The 26,844-nt window shown below is 38.0% G+C and overlaps 1 protein-coding gene across 1 annotated transcript; it reads right to left on the bottom strand.

The window, feature by feature from the left end:
* Positions 1-367: 367 nt before the first annotated feature.
* LOC122030269 (probable rhamnogalacturonate lyase B) lies at positions 368-5,143 on the bottom strand. Its single transcript, XM_042589446.1, has 15 exons — positions 4,811-5,143; positions 4,598-4,719; positions 4,454-4,504; positions 4,264-4,383; positions 4,073-4,192; positions 3,842-3,983; positions 3,587-3,757; positions 2,537-2,692; positions 2,116-2,222; positions 1,742-1,832; positions 1,531-1,672; positions 1,268-1,424; positions 1,063-1,179; positions 839-971; positions 368-747 (listed from the first exon to the last, which is right to left on the bottom strand). Exons 1-15 carry the CDS (start codon positions 4,853-4,855, stop codon positions 496-498), a joined length of 1,926 nt encoding a protein of 641 aa, XP_042445380.1. The 5' UTR covers positions 4,856-5,143; the 3' UTR covers positions 368-495.
* Positions 5,144-26,844: the final 21,701 nt, after the last annotated feature.

The raw sequence follows: 26,844 nt of genomic DNA on the forward strand, positions 1-26,844 counted from the left end.
ATAAAATTTTATTTACGCTAAACAATGTCTCTTAAATAATCTAACAATTTTATCCATTAAAAAAATTATTATTAAAACTTGAATATAAAAATTTAATAATTTTACATCTCAAAAAACTAAAAACCCAAATTTTATCTAAAAATTTATTTTTAAATTAATATTTTTTTTAAAAAAATAATTTTTAAATCCACCATTATCGATCACAAGCCCGAATGAAAAAGATAGAGAAAATTATAATTTTTTAAAAAAATTATTAAAGGTTTGAATATATATATATTTTTTACCTAGGACCTTTTGGAACCTTGAAACAGCCTTGCAAAATTCAAGTATTAAAATCCCTATTTTATTGCATCAATATTTTCTTCAAACATTTGCAATCTTTATTTTAAATACACAAATTACATGTAAATGTCCTAAGTAAAAGAAGGCAATTCAGTTAATGGGGCACAAAGAACCATCAATCGGAGTAATTAGATGGCTTAATCACTTATTAATTTACATTGTTGTGTTTGTTGGAGGGGGACCTTCCATCCTAATATAATCATACATGATTCCCCTAAAAGGACTCCCAGACCTCGATTGAGTTAAATAGATTGTGTTATCCCCTTGAACAAGCCATATGCTTTGCACTTCCACATTGAACAACCAATACAAGCCATGGATTCCATGTCTGGCAATCGCATTGTCTCTGCCAATTAGCCTCGTCGTGAAGTGCGGAGGATTCGTTTCCGAGTCATTGAAACGAATCTTAGCCGATTGATAGATACAGTCAACTCAACAAAATAGTGTCGATGAAAAAAGACATTAGGTTAAATTTGAGCTAGAGTTGGTAAAATACTTGTAACTCAGAGAAGTTAGCAGATGCAATTGCCACACGAAGCTTATAGGTTCCCATTTGATCGATGTTGTCGATTTGAAACTTTATTTGCCATGTTGTTGGTTGATATTGATTGTCTTTATCATCAGTCTTTCTGCAAAATAGGAATAAGGAACAAGCATCTCATTGTTAGACTGGATAGTTTGGAGAACTATTTCAGCAAGTTTGAAATGAAAATGCAAAACCTAGTAACATGCGCAAAGAACCAATCTTTGCTGTAGTCGCTAACACCAACAGTGTAAACCAGATCAGTGTCAGGATATAGGTCAGTGTATCTTTCCCATAAGCCATATTGTCGAAATCTGTAAACAAAAATTAAGCTATTCAGGTCACGTAGCATAGAACAAAATAAGTGTTATACGTAAACACGAGAGAAGAGAATTATGCAACCTATCAGGATGATCGACATAGAGTTTGTTAACCCATTCAGGTTTAGGATCCGGAACGAAGAACTCAGCAGCAGACCGATCAGGAATACCTATTTCCCATAATGTAGGACCATCTCTTGGAGGTTCATAGATAAGATTACCTAAATTAATCTGACTACCTGCCCAAATATTATTTAAAATTAAGTAGTTTAGATGTACGTTGATTGGTTTATTTGAGTTTGTGTTCGATTGTATGGGACCAAATATAGATGAGAAGTCATCTACCTGAACTAACATGTATAGTGATTTCTGATCTGTAATCTCCGATAAAACCAGGAACCCATCCATACAAATTATACTCTCCCGTTCTCACATTTTTAATAGAGAAATTGCCTGCTTCGTCTGCTCTGCTCCAAAATTGATATCCCTGCATATCATACTTAACTAATCGACAAACTGAATTATAAGATTAATTTTAATATCCTGGTTAAGTTACCTTGCACTCTGTTTGCCAGGACCCAGCTTCCCCTGGTAATGCTAAACCAACAAAAGCAGAATTTGCATCCATATAGTCTTCATCCATGAACCTAACAGAACATGTTAAATTTAGCCTTCTACAAATAGGTTTTCAATCACAAAATTAGTTAAAAGAATGTTCGCACAAATAGATTCATTTATAGTGTCAGAGTCAGTTCACTCGAGTAAGATTGATCGGATTAATGTTATACTGGTCTGTAGAGGCTATATTATGTTCTTTCTGAAAAGCATCATGCATGTAATGGATTAAAGGAACATATTGTTAGGAATTAGGAAAAGAAAAGTAGGACAAGTTCAAAAGTAATGTACAGCAAATTAGAGAACAAATCATACTTATCGCAAACGAGTAATCTCCCTGTGATACAACCTCTTTCCTCACTTTTTTGGAAATCCTCTGAAGCTGGAAATTGATATGGCCAACTCTCCACTTCAATCTCTGCCTGGTTTGATTAAAAAACTAAGTGTAAAAAATCAGATATAAATAACTATTACTTGATATCTCGTTCATAAACGTTCGCTCTGCTATGAATATATATAATCATTACCATGCTTCTTAATTATCAAATTTAGATACTTAGACTATTAAATGCTAGTACTTTCAACTGTAAATTTGCGCATGCAAAATAAATTAGCCTTTTTATAACAAGATAACATGATTTTATTCATTCTGTTGGTATTCTGTTGGGTCATGACCCAAGGTCACAATGGATCATTTGGGGCATGATCACACCAACACATTCAGATAGAAGTTCACCTGAAGTTTTGCATCCTCCCAAAGAACTTGTGGATCTGCATCATCTGTAGAAAAATTAAGGTAGATGAAAACAGGACCAAAAACCTTCTTCCAGTATTCACCATTCCTAAACTTAGGCACAAGATTCTCTCCAGCATAATGAGCACTCATAAACATCTGTAATTAAACAAAAAGGGATCAAGTTTATGGATCTTGGACTTGAATAGTACAGTATGCATATGATATTCCCTACAACCTAATAGCTAATAAAAAGTTGCATGAAGTTAAGTCTTAGCGCCATTATCAACAAACAAAAAAAATATATTCAAGCTTGTTAGTTGACTCTTGGACAAAAATATCATTAACAACAACAACCAAACTTTACTAGTGGGGTCGGTTATATGGATGCTTCTATATCATCGAACTTTATCCCCTACAATATCATCATTTATATTTAAATGAATGTGATCGTTACTAACCAAGTCTTTTTTTGATCTTCCTGATTTGATTTGGATATTTGTCATAGTTTCACAACGTCTAAGAGCATTTATTAGTTGTCTAAATATATGTATGTACCAATAGGTCTAACTCCGATTTTCTCACTAATGTTCTCTTTTTTTATCATGTCAATCCTCGGATGACCTAAATCAAATAGACACGGATATATTTTTTCCATGACCTAGCTAGTTTGTACAGTGATTAGGCACTATGCATTACTTAAAAGAATGCAATGGCAAGAAAATACTAAAATACTTAAATCAGTCTAATACTACAATATTAAAGCAATGCTAGGAACCAATGGTTGTTATTAGGAGGGATAACCTTTTGAAGACACCTCATGGTCAAGACAAAAAAACGTACTGCTAGGATATTACTAGTCTCAATGTTTTTGAATGATGTTGTATCGTGGAAATCCATTTTACATGTGATCCTAATTTTTTCTATTTACAAAGGTTCCATATGCATATATTTTTATTCTTCATCAAGCTCATCAAAAAAAAAAAAATCACAATTTTTTGCAGATAAAGTTGCTGAAAGAAAGTTAGGTAGATGATAAAGAAGAATGCTTACAGCAAGGGTTGTAGGGCCAACATGAGATGTTAGTTCTTGCTTAACAGGCCCTCCTATTCGGAACTCATCGGTAGGTGTGATTTGCCAAAATCCAACATGAGGTTTAGAACATATCCATCCATGGACCCTTATGTCTTTGTCTTCACAAGAATATTGGTACTTGTCATCAACCTTAAGGATTCCATGCGGAATGAGATGGTCAAATTGTACAATATCATCAATGCCCAGCAAGTAACTTATGTTGTTTTTGCTTACCTCTCCTTTCAAATCTTTATTGGTTGGGTCAAGTAGGAGAACAGCCTCCTGATATGCTAACTGTCGTCCCCTAGGAGGCATGCGATCTTCAGGCATCGGCATGATCCTTTGTCTGTTATCTGCTATTGCCATGTAATGAAACCTGCATTCATCTTAAAAAGCTATAGCCTTACAGTTTACATCCATGGCCAAACACATGCAGCTCAGCATGATTAAGTTGAGGTAACTTACTTATCTTTCCTAAGCTTGAAGGCTACCCTAGTTTCAGCCATATCAAAGTCAGGCCATCCTTCTCGGTGCTCATAGATTGCATATGTGTAGAACCCTGAGCAGCCGCGAAGCACGACAAACCTACAAATTTGAAAATTGAGCCAGGAGAACATTTTTGTTTACTCAAAGAAAATGAAATTAAGGGACTACACCTTTTATCAATGTGTAAAGGAACAAACTTGCCCTGCAGTGAAGTGTCCCACCTTCTTGTAAATGACACTTCAACCTGATTGTCGTCTTGGGTTATGATTTGAAACCGGGTTCCTTCGATTCTATCAACCATTATCGAGCAGTATTTGACAAGATTTGAAGCCAAAAAATAATGCAGGTGAAGAAACTTACACTTCGAATATGCCAGGACCCCCAGGTTCATTCCACACCGAATCCCAATATCTGCCATAAACAAAGTTGATAAGTTGCATAATTGAACTGTTAAATTGATCATCTGAAACAAAGGACATGCATGGATCATCATCTACCGCATACCCTCGGTTCCGTTCTTCGTTGTGAACTTCTAAGACATTATCAATGTCATTGTATCTGATTCCAGTGATAAGTCCCCCAGGATTTGACAAGGTCAGTTGCAGAATGCCATTGTCTATCATGATCTGCAAAATTTTATCTCCTCCAAACAAATCACACAGACAGATCCTCTAAATAACAACAAAGAAGGGGGAAAAAAAGTTAGAACTACGTCACCCGTCCATCTTTCACTCCTAAGCTCACGCCGATAGGCGCCATCATCTACTACGGTTACCCTGAGCGAGAAGGGGCAAAGACAATGCTGCAATCTGATGAACGGAAGGAAAGAAGCGACAGAGCCTATTCCGACAAGATTATTCTGAGCTTTAGTCTGTGAGAGATGGCCATTGCGGCGGAGGAAACCCTCGGATCTATAGCCTTCGCCGTCTCTCTCGACGGCATATCCCTTGAGACGGAAACAAAGCATCGATGTGTGGCTTGGAAGGAAAGGGGAACGATCACTTGCGCCGCCGTCGACCTTTCGATCGAATGCGGCGCTTCTACGTTGCGAGGAAGCATCTACTTTGTTTTTTAATTTTCTTTAGTGGTGTGATTTTGATTTTTAAAAAAAAATAAAAATCAAAAGTTCCTCGTTATATATTATATTTTTTTTAAAAAAAATGTCATTATGTTTAACGTTATTATAACGTATTCATAACTGATATAATGAACACTTCAACTTACCAATATTAAAAAGTTTATATTATAATAACTATAATTCATAATTCTTATTATAGTGTACACCTCTCTCTAGTCTAATCAATACTAATAAATTATGATTTCGGGAGCTATGAGGGCAGTAAAAGAGTATTAAATTATCATCTAAATATTTAGTGTTTGATTTTTAATTATAATACATTTATAAATTTTTTTTTTTAAATAGAACACGTAACCAAAGAATATTAGACTTCTATACTACTCGTCGCAAGTACTTTTTGATTTATCCTAATGACCGATGAAAAATTTTTTTATAAGGCTGAGTTGATCATCCCAAATTTAGTATTACTTGATTACTTTATTGTTTTTATTAACATTGATCAATATTATATTATATTAACATTTTGATTCTTATCAAGACTAATAATTTTATATTTAAAAAATATGATAATTTTAGTTAACCTCATTGACTATCTTTGAGATGACTGATTTGGTCCATGAAAATTTTTCACTGACTACCAGGATAAATCAGGAAGCACACGTGACAATCAGCTCAGAAGTTCAACATCCTTTGATTGTGCCCCCCATTTAGAGGAAAATTTTTTATAAATACGTTATACCTAGGGATTGAACTGTGGATACTTGTGTGACAACATGGATATCCTATAAATAATTATGTTTTAATAGTTACAGTTGATAGATCTTATAATATTATATAACCAATCAATGTTATATTATAATAATTATGAGATTATAAATGATACAATTTGGTAACAGTTATAGAATTATAAATGCTATAATTGTGTAGTAGTAATGTGTAGTAATAATGAGATTATAACCATTATAATCATCAACGGATCTAAGTAGAGGCTGCCTTGGGCTACAACCCAACCTAATTTTTTTTCACGATATAGGTAGCTTGACTCCAAACACATGAACATTGCTTCCTCTAGCATCATTGATGAGCCTCCTGTTGGATAGTCTAACGCGGTACATGCTAAAATATATTTCACAAATATACACAATAAAATACATAAACAATAATAATAAAATTTAATTATTATATCACACGTGCTATATACATACAAGCATATAATTAGTATGTAAAATAAATTTTATGATAACTTAATTATACCTACGGATTCGTTATCAAACCTTATAGACAACTTGTGTTAGTCTTGCAAGACTAGCCTTCGTCAGAATCAACTGAAATGGAATTGAAATCAACAGCGACGCTTTGAAACTCCCGTCTATTCATATCTATGCCAAGTTATCCTCAAGGCGATATTATTAAATCATGAGTCGTGTCCGGCCACAGAAGTAACCCGACTTCACAGAATGACCAGCGAGCAACGATTGTAGCCCCTGAAAACCTCACAAATCGCTGCCTAGAGCGAGTCCGGCAACACCTCAAGTTCCGGCAGCAACTATTGCTCTCCGGAACATTGTTCCGGAGGCCGAGGAGGGCTGAAAATCTCACTTCCAGCGACGGGCAGCAACTCTTGCTGACCCGGAAGTGAATCTGATTGCTGGAGCAACTGATCCGTAGACAAAAACTGGTGTTCCGGCGTGTCTGGATTCTTTCGGCAGCAAGCAATAAGGAGAGGCTTCTCCAGTTCTCCTGGCTGTCCGGCAGCTACAATAGCTGCTGGACTGCTGGAAGTCGTCGAACGACTGGAAGAGGTTGGTCGATGGCTGGACAGCCCTTCCGAAGGGGCTGCCGCAGTGGCTTTCGGCTGAGAACCGGTGGAGCGCGACAAGGTTGTGGCGGCGGGTGAGAGGCTCTGTTTGCCGGCGGACAACGCCGGCAGCCCTCTGCTCCCTCCGGAGATAGCTTCCACGCAAGTAAGTCAACTGCTCCAGCTGCTCCGGCGACGGGAGGAGGCGTCGGGAGAGGGATTGGCTGGCGGCTACGTTTCGTCCATGGCGGCCCAAAAAGGCGAGAGAGAGCGAGGGTGGCTACAGTATGCGCGTGAAGGGAAGAAAAAGAAAACCAAAAACAAAAACCCAAGAGAGCGATTGATTTGTAAAAAAAATTATTTTCTACTTCTCATTTTTCTTATTTCTATTTTTAAATTTTCTAATATTTTTTTTAGAGAATAAAAAATGTGTTTCTTAGAGAATAGAAAATGTGTTTGGCATGGTAGATCCGCTATCGTAATTGCCTTAAAGTATTGGTTCTATATATACGAAGAGAGGTAATGTTGATATATAAGTGTTAAGCGTATTGTGGGGTAATTTTAAATCATCAGTTTTTAAAAATTGACCTTTAGCTATTACGCCAGAGATATCATGCGCTCATCGTCTGTGCTACGCCTTAGGGGTAAAAAAAAAAAATCTAATTATAGATGATGCTCCACATAATCATTCCACATATGGTTTGCAATTTCATCACGTGCATGTCCCATCTAAGATGTTTGGCTTGGATCAATTGGAATTGGCCCTTGATCACTAAAATCATCTTCAACTCCAGACATGAGCATACCATCAGGAAAGTATTCTATAAACAAATTATTCATTCCATATGGAATTAATCTTTGCCTAGTAATTCGATAGTTTGACATATTTTTTACAATTCAGAATCTTGCTTTGAGCAACCCAATGTATCACTTTATAATATTACGACATATTCTGTGTTTATAATTGAATAACTCTTCCTTCCCCCTTGATCTGTCTGACCCCTTATAATCTCTCAAGTGATAGTGTTGACCTTGATACGGAGTGAGAAATCCCGATATGTTTAGGTAACTAGAATCAACAAGATAAAATTGATTTTTGATAGTGTTTCAATATTAATGGTGTAAAACACCAACATAAATGAATATATATAGAGAGTTTTATATGATATTTACTACCGCAAGGTTTAGGGAAATTATTTTCATGTTTTGTCAATGTGTCTATGAACACCTTGTAATCATTTGCTGTCCCCTCCCAACAAGTATACACAAATGTGAAAGGTATATCAAAGTCACATGCAAGCATCACATTTTGTGTAACAATAACTTTTCTACAATGAAAAGATATCCGAATTGATGTTGATGCCCGTGCCGACACATGAGTCTCATCGATAGCTCCAAGACAATTCTGAAAATGCACAATGTGTTAGTAAGGATATATTGTTAATGTAACTAGACACATTAAGATACAATATGTACCTTAAAATATGAAAATCACTTTGGATTGTTCAGCATGTGAGGATCGATGTCCTCTCGGAATGGACAGTTGGCTAGTGCATAGTAGTATTGCCACCATGACGTCTGTGAGTCAAATCCCGACTAGTAGTCTAGTGCATACCTTCCCTTATGTGTTATTCAACTATTTAAGGCTAGTAGTCACTCATGATTTATCTTTCCGTGTTGGCCTGGGGATAGACTGACAAAGGCGCTGGGGCGATCGAATCGTCTTTTACCACCATATGTGAGGATGGATGTCATTGTGTTCATATGGTCGAATAATATATGTGCCCAGCGTACAAACAGTTCGTAAAACTCGTTTAAACCACTTGCTACTGGTGTAGAATGAATGTTGAAATCGATCTACACATATATGATGTCGTGTGTTGTGCCCGGTGATTAGTAGGAATATATCAACACCTTCATCAGCTGTAACCACTACAACAAAATTGCACAAAGATAACACAATAAAGACAATGATTTTAAGAAAAATTACTATAAATTTGGCTGGCGTCGGGAGAGGGATTGGCTGGCGGCTACGTTTCGTCCATGGCGGCCCAAAAAGGCGATAGAGAGCGAGGGTGGCTACAGTAGGCGCGTGAAGTGGCGAAGGGAAGAAAAAGAAAACGAAAAACAAAAACCCAAGAGAGCGATTGATTTATAAAAAAAATTATTTTTTACTTCTCATTTTTTATTTCTATTTTTAAATTTTCTAATATTATTTGTAGAGAATAGAAAATGTGTTTGGCACGGTAGACCCACTATCTTAATTGCCTTAAAGTATTGGTTCTGTATATATACACGAAGGGAGGTAATGTAGATATATAAGTGTTAAGTGTATTGTGGGGTAATTCTAAATCGTCGGTTCTTAAGAATTGACCTCTACCCATTATGTCAGAGATGTCATGCGCTCATCGTCTGTGCTATGCCTTGGGGGTAAAAAAAAAAAATCTAATTATGGATGATGCTCCACATAATCATTCCACATATGGTTTGCACTGTCATCACGTACGTGCCCCATCTAAGATGTTTGGCTTAGATCAATTAGAATCGACTCTTGATCACTAAAATCATCTTCAACTCCAGACATGAGCATACCATCAGAAAAGTATTCTATAAACAAATTATTCATTTCATACTAAAATTAATCTTTGCCTAATAATTCGATAGTTTGACATATTTTTTAAAATTCAGAATCTTGCTTTGAGCACCCCAATCAATCACTCTATAATATTATGACATATTCTGTGTCTATAATTGAATAACTCTTCCTTCCCCCTTGGTCTGTCTTGCCCCTTATAATCTCTCAAGTGATAGTGTTGACCTCGATACGGAGTGAGAAATCCCGATATGTTTAGTTAATTAGAATCAACAAGATAAAATTGATCTTTGATAGTGTTTCAATATTAACGATGTAAAACACCAACATAAATGAATATATATAGAGAATTTTATATGTTATTTACTACCGCAAGGTTTAGGAAAATTATTTTCATGCTTTGTCAATGTGTCTATGAACACCTTGTAATCATTTGTTGTCCCCTCCCAGCAAGTATACACAAATGTGAAAAGTATATCAAAGTCACATGCAAGCATCACATTTTGTGTAACAATAACTTTTCTACAATGAAAAGATATCCGAATTGATGTTGATGCCCGTGCCGACACATGAGTCTCATCGATAGCTCCAAGACAATTCTGAAAATGCACAATGTGTTAGTAAGGATATATTGTTAATGTAACTAGACACATTAAAATATAATATGTACCTTAAAATATGGAAATCACTTTGGATTGTTCAGCATGTGAGGATGGATGTCCCCTCGGAATGGACAGTTGGCTAGTGCATAGTAGTATTGCCACCATGACGTCTATGAGTCAAATCCCGACTAGTAGTCTGGTGCATGTCCCCCCCTATGTGTTATTCAACTATTTAAGGCTAGTAGTCACTCATGATTTATCTTTCCGTGTTGGCCTGGGGATAGACTGACAAAGGCGCTGGGGCGATCGAATCGTCTTTTACCACCATATGTGAGGATGGATGTCATTGTGTTCATATGGTCGAATAATATATGTGCCCAGCGTACAAACAGTTCGTAAAACTCGTTTAAACCACTTGCTACTGGTGTAGAATGAATGTTGAAATCGATCTACACATATATGATGTCGTGTGTTGTGCCCGGTGATTAGTAGGAATATATCAACACCTTCATCAATTGTAACCACTACAACAAAATTGCACAAAGATAACATCATAAAGATAATGATTTAAAAAAAAATTACTGTAAATTTGGCAAAAGATAACTTTGATCCAACAGTTACCCAAAAAGATAATTTTAATAATAGTTGGGATAATGATGCAATGAACCGTTATCAATGAGAATATAGAAAAAATAATCACAGAAAAAGTAAATCACTAGATGAACAATGCGTTAAAACTTCGAAGTTTACCATGATCACGGGATGAACTTTACTTCACAATTTCAAAACTTTTCTCTTTGAAAGGAACCTGAGATAGCTAATAACACACTTTAGTAACTATTTATGTTGCTTTGATCTAGGTCTTCGACCCCTTTATTTTTTATAAATTTTTACACCTTGACAATACAGATATCAGTTGTCGATTGACTGTGTGTTTCCATTCGGAGTGTAGATATCCTGAGCGTTAATTTTTACCACAGATACAAAGAGGACTATAGCGAATGTTCAGAAGTGAATGAGGCAATGGCAGAAGTGATAGTTTAAAGTGAATTTGAGTTATATCTAATTAATAAATAGTGTATATAACTTTGGGAATGGGTGCAATATTATTTAGAGGAAATCTCACTTTGTTATTCCAGAGTCTACATATTTTTGTATTTCAGCCATTTAATAAGTGAATTTGATGTATATTACATGAATATCATATCCCATAGAGCTCAGATTATTTTTAGTTACTAAAATCAGTTTAATTATTTTTTTACCTTGGGTACATTAATAACCTTATTAATTTTGTTCAGTCTGTTATGAAGTTGTTGTTTGCTGTGCCAGGCTTTAGGGATATGGCAGGAGGATTCAGGGTGCTCTATCTTGCAGGCCATTTTTGGCTTTCGAAGTTCAAAGTACTGATATCAAAAAATCCCATTTAGAGAAAAGGTCATCTACACTGTTATCTCTCTCTGTATCTTTCTTGTTTGCAGTCAATTGCCTCTTTATGGCATTCATTCAACGACTGGAGCGGATCCGTTTTACCGGATGCCTGTTATTCTTGCTTCAAACCGTGACCCATGTTATGGAGCTTGGAATTGCTCCAATAGTGACTTCTGGGTTGGTGATGCAACTTCTGGTTGGTTCCGAGATTATTGAAGTTGAAAACAGTGTTCTAGAGAATCGTGCTCTTTTGTAAGTGTTGCTTGTTTATTATTTGGGAATTTTCCTCGTTAGAGTTTGCATAAATCAGATGCATGCTGAAGCTACTTGATTCTAGTATTGCTATATTAATGTCAAACAACTTCTGTTAGCTAATTCTATGTATTGTTTGTTATATTTTGCTAACTTTATTTGAAGCAGTCAAGGTATTTGTATTTGTGATGGCAATATCATAATATTGGCTTTGTTGGCAATTTAAGTATTCAGTAAATATGTTGTCGATGCATTTAATCTATAATCTTATTGTTGATTATCCTCTCGAAGTACCTACCAAATACGGTTATGGATAAAGAATAATTTTAATGTGCTTGGAAAATCTAATGTCTTCAATTCAAAAAGATAAAACTAGAGAAGAGAGGACTATTTCATTATAACGATATACTTGAAATTGATCTATTTCATTATCTTCAATTTTTAGAAGACAAAACTAACTACGGGAGAACTATTTCATTATAATGATTGGCTAGAAATTGAGCTCTCTTGGGTCAATGAAAAACAAGCTGTAAAGGAGTTGGCCATTTTGTAAAATAAATCTATTGACCTAAGCCATGTACCATACACCAATAAACTAGAGTGGTAAAAGTTCCTTGTCAGAAGATCTATTGATCTCTTTTAATATTTTTTAAGTTTTTAATATTGATAGACTTTTAGGTTTTAGATTTATTTAGGCAGAACATACACAAAGATTATAATGGTAATTTAGTTGTCTTTTATTCTAGTAAAAGATGACATCGTTCATCTCCAATGGTCTAGTATTGTCGGCCCTATTTTTTTATCCACAACTTGCTTGCCAAAGGCTTGGAAAGTAGTTCACCCCCTGTTCATTTCTGTCACACAATTTTTATATACAGTATTCAATTAGTTACTAAGATCATTCTACAATTGCAATATCTGACTTGTGGTTATATTTCCTCTTGAGTTGTGCAGTCCTTTTCTTTAGTTTTGTACCTTTCTTGTACCAAGTGTGTGGCTTTGGTCTCTACTGCTTCAAAGTATGAGTATTTTTTTTAGCACTATTTAAGCTAAACTTATTGAATGTGTCGGTATACCTTCTTGGTTCCTTTGCAGAGTAGTTGCAAAGAGTTGAAGGATTTTTTTATTAGAGTTGATCATCACAAAAAAAAAGTAAGTTAAGAGGGCAATATTTAAATTTTAGACATTTTCAAATTTTTTATTGAAGTATGCTTTTAAAATGATTTGTACATTAATTGTCTTTATAGTTTTGCTACAAGTATTGTATATATGTTTGTAAGGAGTGATCATGTGAACATAAGTTTGTAGTTCTTATTGCTATAGCTGCACTTGTATGTATGTTTTCTAAAATTTGTTAGATTTAGCATGAAAAAGATTCTCCAGAAGAAAGTTATACTACCGTAGTCCGGTAACATACTTGTATCTCCTCTCTTTGTTTTTTTTTATTGTTTCTTCTAGTTTATTATAACTCGTATGCAGCTACATCAATTCAAAAGAACTACCGATGTTGGGAAATTCAAAAAGAGTTCATACATTTGAGAACTAATGCTGTGAAGATTCAAGTACTATGTCAAGTAATTTAGCTTTCTTTTAGATAGAAAGTTAGTTCTTTTGGTGCAATTATACATTATGTTGAGTAATTTGGGATTGGATGATATTAGGTATTTGTTAGATTGTTTACCTTACAAATTAGGAAAATTTTATAATTGTGGTTTTTTGTTATTCTCCTTAGATGGTTCATCTTAGATTATGACAATGTTTCATTTTCCCTTTTTTGTGTAGGTCATGTACTTTTATCTTACTAAAATTTTTATATTGCTCTAGTAGTTAAGTTGAATAGTATGGTGAGATCTATACATGTGAAAAATCTTCAACTTTTTTATATATTTATAATACAAAGGATAACATATTTCGTGTATTAGTGCATGATAGATACAAAACTCATGACTGCATATAATAAAGATTATGATTAATTGTTATTTCTTAAGTTTCTCGGGTTGAAGCATGGTCAAAACTCGACATAGAGGAAGATCACTGGAGATTGACATGGGTATTTACATGTTACTATCAATCTGCTTTCAAAAAACATCTGCTTGCACTTGAAAATCCAGAAGATGAAGAGGATTTATAAACCTGTAGATTTGTATATAATTGTGTATATATATATATATATATATATATAAAAGGAGTGATCAATTAAAATGGGATAATAGATATATATTTGTAGAAAATGATTTATTGTTCACTAGTATATTGAGAAATGACAACAGTTAAATGGTTTAAATGATAATATTTCAATACAAATGACAACGATTAAAAATTGTTGTCTAAGACCCAAAAAAATCGTGAGAAATTGATGCATTGAAAAAGGTAGGGTGTTCAAAGACAATGGGTACAATCCGTTGTCTTTTCTCTTGAAATAAAATGGTTAAATCATTGTAAAGGACCAAAAAAACCTGTTGTTAATTGACGCGTTGTGTTTCAAGTTGAATTGTTGTGTTTCAACTAAAAAGACAACGGTTATTTCCTAAAACGACAACGATTTTTAACCGTTGTGTTTAAAGTAAAAAGATAACGATTTTTAATCGTTGTCTTTGAGTGCCCCTATCTTTCTCAATACGTCAATTAACAATATTTATTTTCGTCTTTCACAACGATTTTTAACTATTGTCTATTAGTAATTTTGTTGTAGTGTACTTTCTTTCCATCTTGCAACAGATTCATCTCTTTTAATGTTCTATAAAAATTGACAAACATATGTGATGCGGTCACATAGTGGGTCAAAGGACAGAGATAGTAGCTGACATGGAGGTCAAGGTTAAGGTGGTCAATGCTAGGATGTCAAAGGGCTCACTTATAGTGGTCGAGCGGAGGTCGACTACAATGGTCGATCAGTGCGGCAGTGTCCGATCAGCAAGAGACTTGTCTGAGTCAATCCCCGTCCAGCTCAGAACAATAGGGCAAGATTATCAGACGCTCACTACGGATCGGTAGAATGCTAAGGTCACCAAAGTGCTTGTCCGAGTGGAAGGAGATAAGCTACTATACCCAGTCACCACAAGGAAGAACAGTCGAGGTCGACCGAGCAGAGGAGTTTCAGTCGAACGACTACCTCACTCGGTCGAACAGCGGGATCACTGTCATATCTCTCAATATTCTTCTGGCTGATAATACGACGAAAGTTTCTACTATCTTATCAGGGATATGCATGCCTTGTTAAGGTATGGTGTCAAAGACACTTTCTCGACATATCCTTTTATAGGACAAATTGTAGAACATGCCCACGTCTCGAGAGAAGTGTGCACGTTGCACACTAGGGCACTCTATAAAGGGAGTCCATACATCGACGAAGGTACGCGTTATTCACTATTCATGCCTATGTCTACTATTACTCCATCTGTTTCCTCTTTCCGGTGACTAACTTGAGCGTTGGAAGACTAACGCCGGAGACCCTTTCCCTGTCTCGACACTAACGTTTCTTATATTATAGAGCGAAGCAAAGTCTACATCCAGTCAACACGGCAGTCATATCCCCAACTTGCCATCTCCACGATTTTCGAACAGGATCAATATGTTTTGACATGCAGAATTTGTCAAAGCAAACTTGGGGGCGCCTATCAAGTAGGGGTGTAAATGAGCCAAGCCGCTCGTGAGCTATTCGAAACTCGATTCGATAAAAGCTCGTTTGAGTTCGTTTAATGAGGCTCGTTAAGATAAACAAACCAAACTCAAGTTTCACAATACTCGACTCGTTAGCTTGTGAACATGTTCGTTAAGCTCATAAATCAACTTTTAAATAAAAAAAATAATAGTTTTGATATTGAATTTATAGATTTTACACTCTACTTATGAAAAACATAAACAAATATATTAAATTTATTTATTAGAATAAAATTATAAATTTTAACAAGAATATTATAATTTTTAAAAAATATATAATTTAGTTTTTAATGAATATTTAAATTTATAATTTATATTTATTAAGCTCATTTAGGCTCGATAAAAGCTCGAATAAGCTCGTGAGCCATGAATATATTCGTTAAATAAAACTCGAGCTCGGCTCGACTATAAATGTGTAACGCCCGAAAATTCTCAAAACTATTTTAGAAATATTGTATGATTTTTCTGGAATTTTAGGATATTTTTACAGAATTTTTAGAGTAACGGAAGTATCAAAAATAAATAGAAAACGAAAACGGCCTAAGCGGGAATTGAACCCGAGACCTACGGTTTACGGATAATGTTAGTAACCAGTTGAACCCAGCAGGGCCATGCTGAAAGGAAAGGGAGGTAATTAAAATTATATTAGAGTTGGGCCGAATTACCCACTTAATATAAATAGAAAATTTAAGTGGGGTTTGGTTTATTTTGTTTGGTTCGGCAACTTCTCCTCCTCTCCAACCCTCACCGCCGACGCCCCTTCTCCCTCCTCTTTCTCTCTCGGCGCACCAAGCCTAGGGCCCCAGGGACATCTTCCGGCAGCGGCTCCGACACAAGGACGCTCCTCTCCGCGAGAGGAACGTGTTGGCGCAAGAAGACTATCGAAAGGATCGTCTTCTCCGGAAACCTAGCGACTAGAACCGTAAGGAAACTAGCATACGAGGTAAGAAACCCCTCACCTGCAGTATAAGTAGCTTCCGTATGGATTTTATGTCTTAGTTTAGCAATATATAGACTTTCGACACAAGGGATGTGGATTAGCGCACACCAAGTGTTCGATTAAAATTATTTATCGTAGTAAAATGCAGCTTAGGCATTTTAGTAGCTTAGATAAATGCAATAGAAGCATTTTTACAGATTATTTAGTCTTGCTTCAGCTTTTACAGGACTAGATGTCCAATGGGTGGGCTCCCATAGTCGCCTCTAGGTTCAGATAACCTAGTTCTAGGTTCAGATAACCTAGAAAGAGCAAGACAAGCAATAATTAGTTATATTCAGTATTTTACTTTTCAGTGGCACTGTACAGGATTAGATATCCATTGGGCTCGGCTCCCATAGTCGGTCCCTAGGTTTAGATAACCTAGTAAACCTTACTAAATTCGGGACTTGCAAACCCGGGTCTAGTTAGGGATGCGCGCATAGCAGGTACAGTTGCCGGGCCCAAACAGCAGCATGATTATTGTTTTGAACTATTATGTATATAGTTTTCAAAAGTTCATAAAATAGTTATATGAATTCAGTACAGTTTTAGTATCAGATCAGTAATAGCTTAGCTCAGTATCATGCTCCAGCTTAGTATTTCCCTGTGAATATGCATGATAACTCCATGTTCAGTTTGATATACTTGTTTGAATGATTGTATGTCATGCCATCTTTTACATGTTCAGCATATGTTTTAAATAGCATGTTTTAAAATCATTATTAGCACCGTATGCATGTTTTTGTGAGGTAGATGGTTTCTTACTAAGCTTTAAGCTTACAGATTCTATTTTCCTTATACTGCAGATAAAAGTAAAGGAAAGATGGATTAGCAAAGGAAGCTGGAGGACAATGCAGAGATGGTGTGTGTGGCAGGAACCTGGAATGAAGATCCTTAGGGAGTTTAGCAAATTAAGAACTTAGTTTCTTTTCTTAAGACACCTTTATGCATTTCTAGTGGTTTAAATGCTATGAATTAATAAACCTTGCATTATGTCATGTTAGAATGCTAGTTAGTAGATATTAGAATGTTTTCCATGCATTGTATAATTGTTGTGTGAGATTTTGGCACGAACTAGTGCAGAAATCAGAGTTTCAGTGTGAAATCAGAAACTCCGATCGATCCATGGATCGATCGGGGGTCCTCAATCGATCCATGGATCGATAGAGGGCTGATTCCGCGAACAGAAGCTTCTGGATCGATCAGCCGATTGATCCAGTCACATTCTGTCGCGAATAGAAGGCCTCTGGATCGATCGGTCGATCGATCCAAGCTATTTCTCGCGAACAGAAAGGTTTTTGATCGATCATTGGATCGATTGACTTATGTTGGATTGATCAGTCGATCGATCCAAATATATGTTGGGATCTTAGATGGCTAGAGGGGGGTGAATAGCCTCTTGAAAACTTAAACACAATCTTTCTTAAAGAAAAACTTGTTAGCACAGCGGAAGTAGAAAACTAAAACGAAGGAAGAAAAACACACACAGCAGACACAAGGATATACGAGGTTCGGGGATAACTTGCCCCTACTCCTCGGCGTGTCCGTAAGGAGGACGACTCCTTGATCTTTCGGTAGATCACACCCCGGACAAAATCCGGCTAAAGATGTCTCCTTCTCGGTGGAGCAACCTCTCAACAGAGTCTCAGTTGATTATAGAATTAAGCACAAGACTTACAGTGGCTGGGAAGAATAATCAGATGAGCTTACAGCCACGCGGAGAAAAAACAGAGCAGAGAGCGCACAACGACCTTCTTAGCAAGGAGCTCACAGCTTCACCAACTTTCTTTCTCAAAGGATTGATCAAAAAGAAACCAGAGAATTCTTTTCTTTCTGAACCTCTCTTCTTCCTTCTTATGTCTCTCTGCTTTACTGGCTCGAATCACCGCCGCCTGCAGAATTGCTGCTGCCAACAAGGCGTAGCCAATCACCTCTCCTCCTCACTTGGTTCTCTGAACCCATGCCAATGGAAATCACTGGCGTCTCTGGATATGAACCAATAAGTAGAGGTCAAACTGAGCGCAGCCCAATCGCAATTAGATTCACCAGTGAACGTTGATGCCTCAAATGCATCTGTTGCAGCAAATCACAGTGAAAAGAGCACTTGTCTTCTTCTCTTAATGAAGCTCAATTTGAATTCAACCATGAGAGTGTGACCTGCAATCTGCAAGCTAAAAAGACTCACAGCAGATGGTTAAAAACAGATGGGTGAAAACAAATACGGCAATCAGAAAAAGTGCATGCAAAACAAACAATACCGTGGGTCGGTCTGCAGACCGTCTGATCGGTCTGCGGACCGATCGAGAACTAATCTGATCGGTCCCGGACCGATCGGATGTCGCTCTTTCCAAATGCGCGCAGCTTCGCGGACCGATCAGATGTCGCTCTTCCCAAGCGCTTACACTCCTAATCGGTCTCCGGACCGATCGAAAATCACGACTATCGATCGATTTCGATCGGTTGCAGATCGATATCGCTTCGAGCCATCGATCGATTCCGATCGGTCGCCGACCGATCGGTGTCAGGTTTCACCGGATTGGTGCCGACCGATCCGACTTCTTGACTTCGGCCGGTCGAGCCCTCTCGACCTAGTCGGAGAAATGAGCTCCCTAGCCCTCTCGACTTCATCTTGTCCTAGAGAACGAGCTACCGAGCCCTCTCTGACTTCGCATGCCAAGCTTCCTTCTTGGACTTTTCAACACCAGATGTCCGATCACCCTTGATCCATCTGGATTTTCCCTTGCCTGGCTTCACTCACCAGGACTTGCACCTAGCTTCACTCACTAGGATTTTCACCTGGCTTCACTCACCAGGACTTGCACCTAGCTTCACTCACTAGGATTTTCACCTGGCTTCACTCACCAGGATTTCCAATCTGCCTGGCTTCACTCACCAGGACTTTCCAGTCTGGCTTCACTCACCAGGATTTTCAATCTGCCTGGCTTCACTCACCAGGACTTTCCAACTGCCTAACATCCCAGTTAGGACTTCCTCAATCAGGTCAACCAAGTCAACCTAGATTAGTAATTAATCTGAGTTAAATATCTGATACAAACTTAAATCAGTGTCAACAGCAAAACAACATCCAGGTCAGACTGTATCAACAATCTCCCCCTTTTTGTTGTTTGACAACACGATTTAAGTTTAGATCAGAAATGCTCATATACCCATAATTTTTAGGGAAATCAGGATCCTCCCCCTAAGACGGATATACCTTAGTTATCTTCTCCCCCTTTTTCATATTGACTTGATGAAGTCAATTCATCACTTAACTTAACTTAGTCGAATAGGTGCGAATTAGGTAAGAGGATTCAAAAAGACTCAAAGTCATCCTCTCCCCTAAAATCAACCTTTCATTCATTTCTAAACTTAGTTATCTTCTCCCCCTTTGTCAAACACCGAAAAGGTGCGAATGGGGTGATAAGACTCAAAAGACTCCCCCTTAACCCATACTGTCTTGCACCTAGAGTTCCCTCTAAGTGTATAATATGACAGTAAGAAAGAGATAATATACAATCAAGTCATGGCATAGGAACAACATATTAATATGAACTGAAGCATAAGGAAAAACGAGAAATGGACAAATGAATAGCAAAAATATATGAGTAGCATAAGTATCCAGGTCAGACAAAGATATCCAACAAATATCATCCAACATACAGACAGGCAAAATAACGCATAGAATGTATCAATCAATTTCCTCAACACGAGGAACATCATCATCATCCGCGGGAGGCTCGTAACCCTGAGGCGACATGCTGGAGCTCGAAGGTGGATGGCCCGAGAAATGCTGCGGAGGTGGGTATGCGTCACCAGCTGCTGACTGCGCAAGTCATCGTAGCGCTGGTCGATCCGAACACGCAGTCCATGGAGCTCAGTAGCCAGTAGCTCATCGTGTCGATCAAAGCGACTCTCCAGCTCGGCGATCTGCCAACGCAGATCAGGATCGGCCTCTCCCTCGTCAGCAGTAGGAGGAGCAGCAACAGGAGCAACCTGTCGTGGAGGTCCCCGTGGTAACTCACCTAGTGCTCTTCCATCCTCCCACCGAACATCCCCATTTTGTCCTATGATTCCAGACTTGGAAAATGCCCGCTTCCCAAGTCTGCAATCCTGTCTGACCATCTTGACTATTCTACCCTTAGAGACATCAATCTGAAGGGTCTCGAGCCAATCTGTAATTATATGCCCATAAGGCATATAAACAGTGGAGCTGCTAGGCTGAGAATAAGAGATGATCGAAGAGTAGATACTCGACATGATATCAAAGTCGAGACGCCGACACAAACCATAAAGCATAAGACAATGATATGGTCGGATCTCAGATAATGGTTTAGATATGATAGGTAGAAGGCAGTTCGTGACAATCTTAAAAAGAATATAGTCTTGAGGAGATAATCTCAAGGCTGCAAAAGTAGGGAAGTCAACATCTAGCTCATCTAGTCCATCCGGTCTATGGTGTCCAAAGAAATACTCATAGATGGAATCAGGTGAGACATCAAGTGGAGGAGGTAATGACTCTGGTAAATCAGGATAGATGGGAAAAAGATCTCCTGAACACATCCGACAACCTAGATACCCAAAGAATTCTCTGATGTAGAAATCGATAGTTCTTTTAGCGACTCGGGTTTTATAAACACCATCACTGTTCTGATGAAGATTATTATAGAACTCAGAAACTAGGTCAAGGTTGATGTCCCTTTCTAAGTAGACTACCGAGTCAAGTTTATAATAGGCTAGGGTTTCGGATACAGAGGGACAAAATTCATCCATGTACTTTCGATCCACAGATCGACATGGAAGCAGCTTGAATGTCCTCTGTTGAAATGCTTGCTCAAACTGGCGGTTCGGGAATCTTGAAGAAGAAGAAGGTTGAGGTCGGGAGGGTGCCTGGGACTTGGATTTCTCAGGTGACTTAGATTTAGAGGTCCCTTCACCCACTACTTTCTTTCTAAGGGTTATCAAAGTGGTAAAATGGGGCAATGAGTGAGCACCGGAGCCACCAGCACACAAAAAAACATATATGGTGAGAAATGAAACCGAACTGCCAAAGTTCTAGAGAGGTAGAGAGTTACCTTGGTGCCATTGAACTTTTGGCTAGAGTTTCAGAGTGCTAGAGCTTCAGCTAGGGTTCGGCTAGAGGTCCGCGTGCAACGAGAAGAGAAAGAGTGAGGTGAGGGAAGGAGTCGGCTAGGGTTCTGCGTGAAAGAGGAAAAGAAGAGATCGGGAAGTTTTAATGGTTTATTGATGGGTATACAGTTGATGAAATGATCGGACGGCTGTCCGATCAGGAGAAATCCTGACCGATCAGGGAACGTCCTGATCGGTCCCCGGACCGATCAGAGGTGGATCAGTGTGCCAAGCCTCCTGATCGGTCGTGGAGACCGATCAGGGAAGCTCCTGATCGGTCCCCGGACCGATCAGAAGTCGATCAGTAACTACTGATATGTGCCAGAACCACTGATCGGTCTGCAGACCGATCAGATATCGAAGAACTCTCCTGATCGGTCGTAGAGACCGATCAGATATCATCCTGATCGGTCCCTGGACCGATCAGTGTCTGATAATCAGTGACTTTAGTCTCTGAAATTCGTATCGACAGCTCTGAAACTTGGTTCAACAACTTCCAAGTTCAGAACCTAGGATCTGAAGAGCCCACAGATTATATTCAGTGATACCAATGAATATTTCCTAATGATGAGCTCTAATGATTTTGAATTATCAAGGGCTCGAAAGTTTCAGACACTTCATAACAAATGTGTTGAATCTCAAAGTTTCAAGAGAGAAGTTTGTGTTAGTTGTTTGCTGAAACTATGATTTATAGTGAACCAAGGTAATAAATCTGACTCAGGCTATCGGTTCACGATATATCCTTCCTATGAGTAGTTACAAGTTTGTCAAAATATGTCACATTTCTTCACCAACTTGTCCTATTTTCAAACAAAATCAGGAAAGTATCAATCAAGGGTATCAATCAACACATCAACCAGGTTAGATGATTTCTAGACACAGATCCAACCAAGATTCCTTGGTTGGAATATATGAGTAAGATCTAGGAGCCAAATACACATGAATTATGTAATGGTCTTCCCCATACTCAATTTATGTCTCTTCAATCTAATTATTCAAGGGATGCATGATACATTTTGAATAATTTGGTTGATCCTAGCATCTCACCCCATTTCTAGCAAACAAAAATATTTTGTTAAACCTTATAGTTTGTGTGAGATGTCCCCAAGTTGCCCAAATTAATTTTCTAATTTGTCTTGTCATTTTAATGGTCCTTATTGATCATGATGTGGTCAAAATGACTTATTGAGCCAAACACATTCCCAATTCCCTCCTTAAATGACTAAATTCATTTTCCGGAAGGGGTTTGGTGAAAATATCGGCTAAGTTTGACTTTGACTCAACATATGTGAGTGCAATGTCTCCCCTAGCTACGTGATCTCTAATGAAGTGATGACGCACTTCAATGTGTTTGGTCCTAGAATGATGGACTGGATTTTTCATTAGGTTTATTGTGCTAATGTTGTCACACAACACTTGCACTCCTTTATATGAAAGTCCATAATCTTCTAGAGTGTGAATCATCCACAACAATTGTGACACACTCTCTCCCATGGCAATGTATTCAGCCTCGGTCGTGGAGAGAGCAACACAATGTTGCTTCCGACTTGACCAACTAATCAACGATGAACCTAAAAATTGGCAACCCCCACTAGTGCTTTTCCGATCCAATTTGCATCCAGCATAATCGGAATCGGTATAACCTATCAAATCAAAAGACTCCGTACGAGGGTACCACAGTCCTACTCTAATTGTGCCCTTGAGATATCTTAGAATTCTCTTAACTGCAGTTAAATGAGATTCCTTGGCACAAACTTGATATCTAGCACACATGCCCACAGCAAAAAGTATGTCCGGTCGACTAGCTGTGAGATATAGAAGACTACCGATCATGCTTCTATATTGCGTTAGATCAACTGGTTTCCCACTCTCATCATTGTCAAGAGCCATTGGAGTGGACACTTCCTTAGAGTCACTCATGTTGAATTTTTTGAGCATCTCTTGAGTGTATTTCGTTTGATGGACATAAATTCCATCTCGAGTTTGTTTGATTTCAAGTCCAAGGAAGAAAGTCAATTCTCCTACTAGACTCATCTCAAACTCACTTTCCATGTGAGAAATAAATTCATTCAAATAGCCCTTGTTATTTGAGCCAAAAATTATGTCATCGACATATACTTGGGCTACAAAAATGTTTTCACCATCTCTACGCAGAAATAGTGTTGGGTCTATTTGGCCTCTTACAAAACCCTTTTCTAGTAAATATGTTGACAACCTTTCGTACCAAGCTCGTGGTGCTTGTTTAAGCCCATAAAGTGCTTTCTTGAGCTTGTACACGTGGTTTGAAGCTTCGGTATTCACAAACCCCGGTGGTTGTTCAACATAGACTTCTTCTTTAATAAAGCCATTTAAGAAGGCAGATTTAACATCCATTTGATAGAGCTTGAAACCTCTATGTGCAGCAAAAGCTAGCATCAAACGAATGGACTCTAATCGGGCCACGGGAGCATAAGTCTCATCATAATCGAGACCTTCGACTTGACTATAGCCCTTGGCTACAAGTCTTGCCTTGTTTCTTACAACTTCTCCCTTTTGATTTAACTTATTTTTGAAGACCCATTTAGTTCCAATAATGGTGGTCTTCTTAGGTCTCGGAACTAAGTCCCATACTTGGCTCCTTTCAAATTGACCTAATTCGTCTTGCATAGCTATGATCCAATCAGGATCGTGCAATGCTTCATCAACTAGTCTTGGTTCAATCTCTGAGATTAAGGCAACCTCATTGGACTCATTTCTAAAGAATGATCTAGTCCTAACCCCTTGTTGGATGTCTCCCACAATCTGGTCTTGGGGATGACTAGAGGCTAACCTAGACTGCCTTGGTGTTGGCGGTGCCTCATGAGTGGTCTCACTCGGCACAGGCGAGGACTCAGTATCAGGCAACGGGTCCGCCTGAGTTCTTTGTTGCCCTTGCTCATCATCATCAGAGTCAATTTCGACTCTTTCCATGTTTGGATCATTCAAACCTAGCCTTCTAAATTCGAATTGAACTTCTTCTACATTCCTTGATTGATTATCAGGGATTTCTTCAAAAACTACATCCGAGGACTCTTCAATCAATTTAGTCCTCTCATTGTAGACTCGATAGGCTTTGCTGGTAAGAGAGTATCCGACCAGTATCCCTTGATCAGCCTTAGCCGTGAACTTCCCAAGATGATCCTTGGTGTTCAAGATAAACACCTTACAACCAAACACCCTAAGATGTTTAATTGTAGGCGGTTTCCCAAACCAAAGTTCATGTGGAGTCTTTCCTAAAAACCTATGTATTAAAACTCGATTTTGCACATAGCAAGCTGTATTCACAGCTTCAGCCCATAAGTAGCTCGGTAGTGAGTACTCATTGAGCATGCTTCGTGCAGCCTCTTGTAGGACTCGATTCTTTCTCTCCACAACCCCATTTTGCTGTGGGGTCCTTGGAGAAGAGAACTCATGCCTATATCCCTTTTCTTGACAAAACTCTAAAAACCTATGATTTTGAAATTCCCCACCATGATCACTTCTAATGGTTTTAATTGTTGTCGATTTTTCATTTTCAGTTCTTCTACAAAAAGAAATAAAAATATCTATAGTTTGGTCCTTATGTTTCAAGAAGAAAGTCCATGTGTATCTAGTAAAATCATCAACGATTACCAAGCAATATCTACTTCCATTCAAAGATATTACACTACTGCAATCAAATAGGTCCATGTGCAATAAATCCAAAGCAGTAGATGTACTTACAGTGCTTTTACCTTTATGAACAACTTTTGTTTGCTTACCCTTTTGACATGCATCACATAGTTTGGTCTTGTGGTACTTGATGCTGGGTAAGTCTCGCACTAATCCTTGGTTGGCCAACTTCCGGATGTTCTTCATGTTTACATGTGCCAACCTTCTATGCCATAGCCAAGACTCTTCTTCTTTTGACATGAAACACTTAATCAAAGCATTAGTAGCACTTTTAAACGATACTTGATAAATATTATCAACCCTTGTGCCTACTAGTACCGTGTCAAGTGTGTCAATGTGTTTAACCAAACATTGACTTAAATGAAATTCAATTGTGTAACCCGTATCACACAATTGACTGACACTTAGGAGATTAAAAGTCATCCCCTTGACTAGAAGGACATTCTTGATATGGAGACATTCGGATATATGAATGTCTCCAACTCCTACAACCTTAAGGCTACCATTATTACCAAAAGACACATTACCTCTACTTTTGTTTTGAATGGTTGTAAACAGTGATTTGTCCCCGGTCATGTGCTTGGAGCATCCACTATCAACAAACCAAGTTGATAGATGCTCCCCCTCGACCAATGCCTACAAGACACGGAAGATAGAGGTTTTAGGTACCCAAATCTTGGGACCTAACGCTTCTACAACGAAAGACCTAGGAACTCATGCCTTGGTCATACCTTTCCTAGTTCCATGAGCCTTAGAAACATGTGATCTACTATTTTGAGTTCTAGACATTAGAGAAATGAAACTCGACTCCTTGGGTTGATACCCTAGCCCGGCCTTGTTGTAGACTGCCCTTTGGGCATTTAGAATCATGTCTAGAGTCTTAGAGCTAGTTGAGAACTTCTCAAGCATTTTCTTGAGTTTCTCAACCTCACCCTTTAAAGCCTTGTTCTCATCCTCAAGGACTTCTAGATGTAGGTCATCGACCTCATCTTCCCTAAGGGTCCTTAAGGTTTTTACTTCTTCTTTTAACAATTTATTTTCTGTTTTTGACTTTTTAAGCAATGTAGATAAGTGAGTGATAGTCTTATAACACTTTTCTATATGAAAAGAGGTTACCTCTTCATCATCCGACGATGATGAAGCCGCGGTTGAAGAGTCGCTCGAATCTCCCTCACTTCCGGAGTCCGAAACCTCCCTTGCCATGAGTGCTAATTGTCGTGTGCTCTTTTCCATCTTCTCTTCTTCCTCCGATGAGCTTGATGAGGACTCATCCCAAGTAGCCTTGAGAGCCTTCTTCTTCTTGACTCTTTCCTCCTTCTTTTTGGCTCGTTCCTCCTTCCTCTTTAATTTCGGACACTCGCTCCGAATGTGTCCTTTCTTGCTACACTCATAACATATAACATTAGATTTATCAAAATTTTGATCATTAGTTTTACCTTTTCCTTTGTATCTTCGGCTTCTTCTCATAATCCTTCTTACGAAGTTCGCCATCTCACTTGATGATGATCCACTTTCATCATCGGATTCGGAGGAAGAGGTGGATGAGGAAATCTCCTTTTCCTTCT

Source organism: Zingiber officinale, chromosome 10B (assembly GCF_018446385.1).
Source record: "Zingiber officinale cultivar Zhangliang chromosome 10B, Zo_v1.1, whole genome shotgun sequence".
Classification (NCBI taxonomy): domain Eukaryota; kingdom Viridiplantae; phylum Streptophyta; class Magnoliopsida; order Zingiberales; family Zingiberaceae; genus Zingiber; species Zingiber officinale.

Coding starts and splice junctions, on each gene's coding strand:
- LOC122030269 (XM_042589446.1), bottom strand. CDS start 4,855: ATGATGGCGCCTATCGGCGTGAGCTTAGGAGTGAAAGATGGACGG. Junction 3,758..3,841: donor ATAAAGATTTGAAAGGAGAG/GTAAGCAAAAAC, acceptor GGAATCCTTAAG/GTTGATGACAAGTACCAATA. Junction 972..1,062: donor TTCTTTGCGCATGTTACTAG/GTTTTGCATTTT, acceptor CCTATTTTGCAG/AAAGACTGATGATAAAGACA.